The following is a 10566-nucleotide window of genomic DNA, read 5'->3' on the forward strand; positions in this document are numbered from 1 at the left end:
AAGATCATCTCATCATAGTGGTTATCTACATTCCAAGAAAAGACCATCAATGGAAGCTTCTCTTGAAATACAAATTGCAGCTTTAGTGACACTATTTATTTATTTATTTATTTTGGAGAATATAGAGGACAGTCCTCTTTCCCATCCCAGATTCTAGAATCCTAAAGCTTCCAACAATCCCTATTTACTTAATACTATTGTCAGATCTAATCTACCAATTGTTCTAATTACAATCTTTTCAATGTTAATTGATGCAACCCATGGAAACAGGATCCTACCTTGGAGAAAGAGAGTTGATCTTGACCTTCTGGTCACATTGTTCTATACATCCTGAATTCTTGTACTCAATATGTGTTAGTCCTGGCCAGGAAAAGCTGTCCTGCCTGCTGCTGACTGAATCAATGCCAGCTAAATGGCTTATTAAAAATAGTTGGGGTGTGGTGTGTGAGTTTGTGCATGTGCACTTAAAAAAGAGCAGTTTGGCTTACAATACTTTTCTAACCCAAGAAATGCCTACGCTCTATCTGGGTGGCAGAAAGAATTGATTACACAGTGGAAAACTCAGTTTGGTGCCTGCCTTGCGGTACATAGGAACATAGTTCCTTTTCTATGCAATCCTTCCCCAGAAATTTAGATGACCACACATCTCCTTAGCCGAAATAGCAGCCTACACCCAAATGTTTTTAATCTAAGCCTTCTTTTTAGGATTGCATACAGTAGAAGGTACTGTAGTTTGTATGGGCCAGTCAGTCACTTAAAGGCAATTCCCCAGAGAGGCATGTTCTTCAGTCTCCGTTTATGCAAGACTTTCTATTTACACTAACTGCAAGCTCTGTTTTGGGCAGATGTGGGGAAAAGGATCAGCTGACAACTAAGGTTTCATGCAGTGGTAGAGTTGCTGCCAGTGTAACCACAGCATCTTCTCTTAAACAAGCTCCCTTCTATGTAGCTCTGCTCAGATTATTTATACCACCTAGACTTTGACCTGCAACATATCCAGAAAAATGAAGGGAGTGTATTATTCTGACATATTTTCAAAAACATTAACATACCATATCACATTCTTCTATACGATTTCTGGCTCACGACAAATTGTGAGGATTTGTAACTCAATACAAAAGCTGACCAACAACATTTCAATACAGAAAGTAACTAAGAAGCGAGGTTCATTGCATTTCTGAGTTATCTTTGGTCCCTTCTGCACTATGTCATCTTCTACCCGCACAACTTAAGGAAGTGATCATAGTAGCACCCCTGTTTGAATGGCTCTTGTGAGCCTGAGCCAAAGGATTGGACACAGATTTTTACTGAAGGCATTGGGTAAAAAGAGGCAGCCCAATACCAAAAGATACTTAATCTTTTTGTTAAGACACCCTGAGATCAACCCAGTTATTTTCCTTCAGTCAAATATTTTGTACATCTCATTGAACAGAGAAGCAGAAAGAGGCTATATTTGCACTCCTGACTCTTCTCTAGTATGTCTTTAATACACGTTAATTTTCCCTCTACTTTTCTCCTTCTACACTGAATACTTGGCCATATCACTTTTGTCAAAAATAACTTTGGTTGCAAAGTAAATGGCTACCAACCCAAAGCCGGTGGCAGATGCCATATAAGTGGTGACTGACTGTGTGAACTGAACCAGCGAACCCATAAGAAGGGACGGGATAACCTGGGAAAGAAGAAAAGCACTGTCCAAGATGGCCAGATCTGAACAGATGCCTCGGCTTGTCGCTGCAGTGTCTGAATCTCCCACCATCATCATGAGCGAAACTTCACATGGTGAGCTGACACAGAGAGAAGACCCGGCAACAGGGGGAGAGTACAGGCTACCACCGTGTCCATTCTGGTAGGTCAGCTTCTGAGTAGAAAGGTGGTTTTTGAGGAAACCCAGTTTCTTTTCTGATTGAGCTGCATTCTCCTTATTTTTATACTTAGGCAAATATATCTGAAAGCACAAGAAAATAAAAGATAATAAAATGCTGGAACACAATTCAGCAAAGACATAGAAACCACAGAATACGATATGGAATATATGATTAGCTGGAGCAGAGAAAAGTGAGGATGAAAGCTTTTAAATAGAGATCAACAGAAGAAACAAAGCTGTTTTTTAGAAATTAAAAATGTTGTTCAAACTCTTTCACATGAATTGAGGATTCATTAAAAAAGAAAGAGCTCAAAGCAGCTTGGTATTATGTACTATTTAGTTACCGCTTACGTTTATAAGTTTAAGTTTATTTACCATTTAAGTTTATGTAATGTCAACCTGGTCAAAAAGCTTTATCCAAAACAGAACAGTCAGGAATTGATTCCAGAAAGATGATAGTCCTGTAAGGACGGTACGATTCAAGGGCATGCATGAAATGCAACCGACTTACACGGCTTGTGCACTGGAAGCTTCAGACAGAGTTAGTCTTGCTGGCTCTCACAACACTGGAATGGCAGCTGTTATGAAATCACTTCAGAAGAAAGAAGCAAAAAGATAGAGGAAGCAGACATAAAGGACTGACAATAGGCAAAGAAAAAAAGAGGAGGCTTAGGTAGAACTATATCACCCTACAAAGGTCTGCAAAGAAGATACAGTAGTCACTCGGTAGTCGTGCAGTTAGATAATGGGGAACAGCTGCTTTGGACATATCCTGATTGGTGTGCAAAACTGGCAAAGTAACATAGTGACAGTTTTAACAATCGAAGTTATGTATTTGTTTAATGGTTTGATCAGGGCAGCCATTCTGCCAGTTCTCTGAATAAGGATCAACTGAACATGCCTCTTTGTTACTTCTATATAATTGTCTTATTGCTTTAAAAACCACTTGTAGATCTCTAGGCCATACAAACCCTGGTCAAAGAAATCCAGGAATCCTACCCAATAAATAAATGCACTGGCTAGCATATCCTGCATGACTACTGTCAAGGCTAGTGGTGGTGAAGCCATTACGACTTGGGAGTTTGTATCAGGTGTCCCAGACTTATTGATTATGGTACTGCTAATTACATATCCAAAAAAAAAAATCCAGTACTGGAATTTTAACTATGTAACCTCTAGAAAATCCAGGAGTTTGTACTATCAGAATTTCCAATGATAATTTTCTCTTAGATTAGTTGAAATTATCCACTCTTTCCTAGTTGTTTTGGTCTGCAACGTAGGTTTTAAGATTCATGGCTAGGATACCAAGTCTACAAAAATCGATTGCTTATTAAAATGTCTATAAATGGGAAAAACAGGAGATCAAGTCAAGATACTACAGTACTTTATATAGTCAATAGCTTGATATGACAATGGGCAAGAATCAATAAAGCAGCAATCAAGTGTACTGCTGATTGAATCTTTAATGCACTAAGCAAATTTAGTTTTTGGCTGCCTTCAGCTGGATGTCTGGGAATATTAGCAATCAAATTATTATGCAACCATTCCGCCTTTTCCTCAACAGAATGATAGGAGAATCACATCTGGAAGATGACATATGAATTCATCAGAAAAATTACCTAAGAGCCTTCTCTTGAACCATTCTTATGTGCTAATTTCTGCTTTCATACAAGATAGCTATGGGGAAAAGTGTACATGTGCCAAACTTCATATTAAAATTATATCCATTTGTTCCATGCTCTGAATCATTTCAGGATGTTTCTCCTACCTGTTTTTCATGATGATAAAGTGATGCAAGTGTGTATGGAATGATCTGAAGCACTGAGAAAGGGAAGCCAGTCAAGGCAGCAGAAACAGTGACAATGACAACACTTTGAGAGAAGCACATGATGAAGGCTGTCAATGGAAATAAAGCCACACTGGCTAAGTAGACCATTCGTGTCCCAAAGTGTTTCACCATTCGATCCATGATTGTTGAGAAGAAAATGGAGATGATACACTGAAGAAAGAGGCCCAGGCTACCCATCCGAATTCCTGAGAAGAAAGATATATATCGTGAAATAAAGAAGATGGACAGGTTAGCTAGAAAAAAGTCAAATTTTATAAAGCCAACTATTGTTAGTCATCTGGACAACAATGATCTATCTGTTTATGAAGTTAAAAAATGAATAAGAGGAAAGTATTAAATGTTTTAATATTCAATATGTCAGAAGTCAAATCCGTCCAGAGAGTAACATAACCCTCAAATATAGCTCAGCCTTAAACATTTTCAGAACTTTGCCCAGTTAATTTGAACTGAGGCCAAGATGTTAACTTGTACCTGCAAATGACAAACTGCTCACATTTCATTTATATTGAAAAAGATGTTTAAATCAGTGCCACATTTCAATTCCTTGTGAACTTTTCTTCATGCATCTCTAAAAGATAATTATACATGGGTCACAGATCCAAGATGAGGCAATTACTGAACAGTATTGTGTATACTTCATTAATAAATGTTAAATATTAGTTAAACTGAAACTGGGTCACTCAGACCTTGGAACAATATGCTATATTGGAACAAAAGGCAAACCAGAGATCAAAAGGCTTTAAGAGGAGACATTCAAAAAAAGCTACCATCTGGGTAGTTTTTCATGTTAAGAAAGAGGTGAGAGAACATGTCAAATACATATTTTATCCTTTTGCAACAAGAGGGGGATCTGCACATTTGATTTCGTGCAGGACAAATATATAAAATAATATTTTACAAATTTAATTAACAAAAAGTACTTTGCTTACAGGCCATCATACATTAATCAATGAATCAGAAAAGTCAAATATTAACTACTTTACCAATGAGGGGATATATTTCCATAAAAGAATAAAGTATAGGTTAATGTTATGTGCATGAATAAAAACTTCTCCTCAAAAACTCCAGGTTCAAGGAGAAGGAAAAATGTATAACAAATGGCAAAGGCAGGTTTATATAAGTCTGCTTTAATTACATCAATTATCAAACATTTTTAATAAAAATGGATTTACTAATTACATAATTTTAAAAACTTTCAGTTCTGTAATCTGCTTTAAGGGCAGAAGCAAAAGGACTATCGCACACTTCATACCTTCATCATAGTTTCTCCTGGCCTCTGTCCCAGGTTTAGCCCTGGGAATGCCTTGGTACAATCCTTCCCCAACAAAGTCTGTGTAGAACAACATGAATGTCATGAGGGCCATCCAGCTGCAGAATTCCGCCACAAAAAGCTTTTGGATTACCTTGGGAATACGACAGCACACTCCGTGCAGGCGTGGGGCCAAGGCACAAAGATTCCTAAAGGCCTGAACCAGATGCCTGGTCCTCAAAAAGTTCTTTGGAAGCCAGAAGGAACAGCAGGCAAATGATGGGGACTTGGAAGACGACTTTCCTGTAGGGCCTGAGCTGAGCTCTACTTGAGCTGACACCTCCTCTGTCACAAAGACAGTTGCTAAAACACAGCCAAGGAAGATGATGGTGAGGAGGCTGAAGAGGCATTCCTCCTGACCCCCTAAATAAGGAGCAAGGAAGCTACTGTCCCAGTCAATAGCTGGGAGCAAGTAGCCAACACAGCCTCCCAGGCTAACCATGAAAGAATAAACAGAGAAGGCCCGTCGGCAGCTGTCAGGCTCTTGGAACAGGTCAGAGAGAAGAGCTTCTAAGGGGGTAAAGCAGACCTGGCCGCAGAAGTCAAGAAGGCCAACCCCCAGGATAAGGAAAGCCAGCTCCAGTGCACGGGCATCTAAGGCAACAAGTCTGGCCAGATGGTGAGCATGTGGAATGATGAGAAGGCTCAGGAAAACACCTAGGCATAGGACCCAGATGAAAGGCCTTCGTCGACCATAACTACTATGCCAATGGTCACTGGCAGAGCCAAGCAGTGGTACAAACACTAGACCCAGAACTGGTCCAATTCCTGGAAAATAAGAATGGGAGAGAAATTATTATTTGAGGTGAGGGGATTATATAGGGCAGTAGCTAGAAACAAATGCTCACAAAACAAAAATTACAACGTCAGATAATCTATCCCAAGATTTCGAAAATCTAAGAGGAAAATCAGACTTTCTAAGGAGAAATGAACAACTGCTAGGGGCTCTTTGAGCATCCCCTCACCCATTTTCCAAAATGGAGCATGTGTGTGCCCATGTGACTTCAACAGATTAAGACAAGATTAAACAAGTTATCAACAGAAGTCGCATTCAAAGGTAAGGAAAGCCATGATACAAAAATAGGAGAGTCATCCTGTGTGACAGGGAGAATAATCTTGAAACATTTTTTAAAATGCAGAACTTCCCATCCCCTAGACCATTTTTTAAAAAATACAAGGTTTGATTTGCAGCCAAATCCAGTGAGAAACTATGCTGGCAATATTTGGTAATGCAAACATAAGGACAATGTAGGGACATATATGGTTTGCAGGCTTTAGGTTGCCCATACCTGGATTAGATTATAGCTAGTATCATATTGTTTAATATAGAATAGCAATAACTTTATATTTTCTTCTTATATCCTAATCCACATGCACGACACTATTATTGCAGCCTGAATATTGTTCATTTGGCAACCTGCAGCCTTAAGGCCTTGATTGGTGGACAGATAAACATGCACATATCCACACACTGAACTCAAAGTCTATCAAATCTAGCATGGACAGTCTCCCTGCAAAGAAGAAAAGAAGCCACCTACCCAGAACCATTGTCATAAACTTCTCTTCCACTCCTACTTCCAACAAGAGGGGTGGCACATATGTGACACCTGCAGCAAGACAGACCTCCAGGCCAAAAGTCAAGGAGTTGATCAGCAAAAGCTGGACTCTGCAATTCTGGAACACCATGCTGAGCCAGGCCCTCTGAGCCAAGCCAGCCATGCACCTCATCATCCCAGAGTTGCCTCAGCCCACAGCATGCTCCTTAGGGGGACTGAGAACAGGAGTTCAGAGTCCTGAGTTTTCTTTTATAGCTGAATGGCAAAAGATTGGTAGCCATGTTATAGCCAGCAGTGAAGATCTGTTTGTTGTCCACTTGGGTCCAAGCTGAGGATGGCAAGATGAGTAGTCTTAACTGTTTATCATGATTCACTTTTCCTATGAGAATGGTGAAAATTAAAAATAATACATATCAGCATCTAATTTCCTTAAATTGAGGCAGTTTCTAATAGCAATGTAATCCACATAGCAGCTCCCCAACGCCCTGCAAATGAATTGTTCCCCACGTTTTGCAAGGAACACAGAGGACAGTTACTCCTTAAACACCAACCCTTCCCATGATGTAACTTAAAACGGCAGCTTTATCATTCATAACTGAATAACAATCGTATTGTGTCTAGTTTAGGACTGAAGAAATCAAGGTCCCATGATTCCAAACTGCCCTTGCTTCTGTTTTTCTCTGCCCACAATTGCCCCAAATACCACACTACCACCCACCACTTGGCAACAGGAAATATAAACTCAATTGGTGATTCTGTGGATGACAGTCACACTCCCTCAATCCTACTTTCCCCACAGGATTGTTGTTGTGGGGGGAAAATAAGTGGTGTTATGTATGCCACCTTGAGTTCCTGCAGAACAAGTAGGACAGAAATCTAATTAATAATAAAAAGTGTAGTAAAAACATCCATATAAATGATACATAACCCAGAATTTGCATAACTCTTGCTAAAACAATCGTGAAATGCAGTCCATGATCACCAAATGATTTCTCAGCTCTGGACTTTTTAAATGCTGGTTCTTTTTTACTTGTTTAGCTATGCAAATAAAGCAGTTTAAACTAGCTCAGTTCCATGGTTTCTCCAAACACGTTTCAGAGCTGTACTTTGGGAGGATGTTAAGAATTGTGATTCAAACAAACACTTAAGTTCTGACAACTTCATTGAACTAAAATAGAACCCTGAATTTGCAGTAATTATGCTTAGAAGTCCTTTCTTAACTTGCCTATTTATCTATTATAAACACAAGTAGTCCTAGACTTACAACAGTTCATTTAGTGACTGTTCGAAGTTACAACGGCACTGAAAAGGGGGCTTATGACCATTTTTCACACTTATGATCATTGCAGCATCCCCATGGTCACATGGTTTACACTCGGATGCTTGACAAGTGGTTCATATTTATGACAAGTAGTTCATATTTATGTCATGTGATCCCCTTGTGCGACTTTCTGATAAACAAAGTCAATGTGGAAGCCAGTGTTACCGACTACAGTGATTCACATAACAAACATAGCAAGAGAAGTCATAAAATGGGGCAAAACACACTTGATAACTTTTTCACTTAGCAACGTAAATTTTGGACTCAATTGTGGTCGTAAGTTGAGGGCTACCTATATACTCCAACACAGTGGTGGGTTGCTATTGGATCAGGCGAACTGGTAGCGGTGGTGGCAGGAGGCTCCGCCCACCTGCCCAGACATCTGCATATGTGCAGTAGCACGAGCAAATCGGTAGCAAACAAAATTGAAACCCACTACTGCTCCAATAGCTGCAAATTTTATATGGTACATTAAAGGACTATTTCAGTAAACGAACAGGAAACAAAATGTCAAATGGGATTCAATGGAAATAAGTACTGAAATGAAACTCTCTCAGTGAAGGAAAGATCTGAACCAATTGTAAGTAATCAGGGTTAGATTAGGGTTAATGTTCAGATTATGAAAATAGCCACAACCAAGCCCCCCCCCCCCAAAATGGATGAAACATGACTGTAATATTCTAATGCATTTAGACAATAGATGGTATGGTTATAAATGTATAGTTAAATGCAACTCTTGTCACAGCTCAAAAAGAATAATGTAGAACCCTGCCAGAAAGGCCAATCAGAATGACTCCAATGAAGAAATGTTATAGTGTTTAGCTCTCTGGGTTTGGAACAAAGAAAGTGGAAGAGATAATAGAGTGTGAAATGTACCAGTGGTGAAATCCACATTTTTTTACTGCTGGTTCTATGGGCGTGGCCTGGTGGGCATGGTGTGACTTGGTGGGCGTGGCAGGGGAAGGATATTGCAAAATCTCCATTCCCACCCCACTCCGAGGAAGGATACTGCAAAATCCCCATTCCCACCCCGCTCCAGGGGAAGGATACTGCAAAATCCCCATTCCCACCCCACTCCTGGGGAAAGCATATTGCAAAATGTCCATTCCCACCCCACTCTGGGGCCAGCCAGAGGTGGTATTGGCCGGTTCTCCGAACTACTCAAAATTTCCGCTATCGGTTCTCCAGAACCTGTCAGAACCTGCTGGGTTTCACCCCTGAAATGTACAACGTATAAAGAAAGTGGATCTTCTGATCATGGAGAAACACAGTATAATGAAGTCAAACAGGAGATTCAAGGCAGATGGGAAAGCAGAGGAAAAGCTTTGCATAGTGAACCTACATAACTTGTAACAATAGGAGATAACCAATAGGATAAATGATTTAAGAAGGGGAGAAAATGAATTCTTGGAGGAAACATAGTCTAACATAGTCTTTTGGGCATAATGACTACATAGTTTATTTTATTGATTAGCCCTTTGGGCCATATCAAAGTGCATAATGACTACAAACCACCTCCAAGCTGAAAATATTTTCAATATTTTCACTAGTAACCGCACATCCCACTCAGGGCTTCTCAGAAGCTTCTAACTAGCTATTTTAGGATGGCAGCCTGGTTAAATGTTTCATCAGATTCAGTAGAACACTTACACTCTAAACTCACCTGACAATTATATTCACTGGATGTGGATCAGAGTAAAAGGCACATGGAATTTGCACACATAGAAACAACAGGAATGAGACATGTCCCATGATCTATCCATATTTGTAAAATATGCTCCCTTTCTTTGTCTATTTTAATTTGGTCTCTGACCGCAATAAAAGCTTACTTACTTACCATTTACATTTGCTAAATAGAAAATCTGGGCTAGAAACTGAGGGAAAAATACAGATTATTAAGAAGAATTAAAGATATTAACAAGTACACTGTATGAAGGAGGAATTTTTTTTCTACTAATATTTCATTCAGAAAAGAAGGAATAAATTCTAAGCAGCTATAGCAGGGGTCTGCAACCTTAAACACTCAATGAGCCATTTGGACCCCTTTCCCACAGAAAACACCAGGAACCACAAAACCCTTCCCATGCCTGATTATTTCTTGAGCAGCCACAAAACTAGCATATGTAGTTGAATTAAACATTCTGTTTTCTTCGGACATTTTTCTTTTCTTGGATTTATCCATGGTTGGCCTACCGGGGGTTGAAAAGCTCAAATAAATCGCGTGCTGGCAGATGTCACACATTGGCAGTTGTGATGCATATTTTGAGTGAAAGGGAGCCACAGGAGAGGGGTGAAAGAGCCACATGTGGCTCCAGAGCCGCAGGTTGCTGACCCCTGAGCTATAGTGTAAGGGTATGTGGGAATTATCTTAGGAGACAGGAGGAAAGCCTTATCTGACATCAGATAAGAGGCGGCTAGGTTGGAAGCAGGAATGGCGGCATGGAAAATGCCTCAGAAAGGATCCTCCCTGGTTTCTTAGATTGTAAAAGTGAGCCAGGACAGACCCCTGCAGACTTACAAGTTTCTGTTAATGTAACCTTACAATAAAGATTGAGTGACTTTTCTTGGATATGCTTGTTTGGGCTGGTCCACAAAGCTGACATATTATTAAGAAGGATTAAACTCATGCCCAAGTTACTATATTGATTACTTTTGCCCTTCAAC

General features: G+C 39.8%; 1 protein-coding gene across 1 annotated transcript; it reads right to left on the reverse strand.

Moving 5' to 3' along the window:
- Positions 1 to 1504: 1504 nt before the first annotated feature.
- SLC45A3 (solute carrier family 45 member 3) lies at positions 1505 to 6756 on the reverse strand. Its single transcript, XM_070939789.1, has 4 exons — positions 6564 to 6756; positions 4969 to 5793; positions 3636 to 3901; positions 1505 to 1948 (listed from the first exon to the last, which is right to left on the reverse strand). Exons 1-4 carry the CDS (start codon positions 6754 to 6756, stop codon positions 1520 to 1522), a joined length of 1713 nt encoding a protein of 570 aa, XP_070795890.1. The 3' UTR covers positions 1505 to 1519.
- Between the last annotated feature and the right edge of the window lie 3810 nt (positions 6757 to 10566).

This window comes from Pituophis catenifer, unplaced genomic scaffold, assembly GCF_029215685.1.
Source record: "Pituophis catenifer annectens isolate HBS135680 unplaced genomic scaffold, rPitCat1.0.hap2 SCAF_3, whole genome shotgun sequence".
Taxonomy (NCBI): domain Eukaryota; kingdom Metazoa; phylum Chordata; class Lepidosauria; order Squamata; family Colubridae; genus Pituophis; species Pituophis catenifer.

What these genes read in the sequence shown, in the direction of transcription:
- SLC45A3 (XM_070939789.1), bottom strand. Translation starts at nt 6,756, where the DNA reads ATGATGAGGTGCATGGCTGGCTTGGCTCAGAGGGCCTGGCTCAGCATG. An exon ending in CAGGAGAAACTATGATGAAG is followed by an intron (nt 3,902 to 4,968) that starts GTATGAAGTGTG and finishes CTTTCTTCTCAG; the next exon opens with GAATTCGGATGGGTAGCCTG. An exon ending in TTTATCATCATGAAAAACAG is followed by an intron (nt 1,949 to 3,635) that starts GTAGGAGAAACA and finishes TTGTGCTTTCAG; the next exon opens with ATATATTTGCCTAAGTATAA.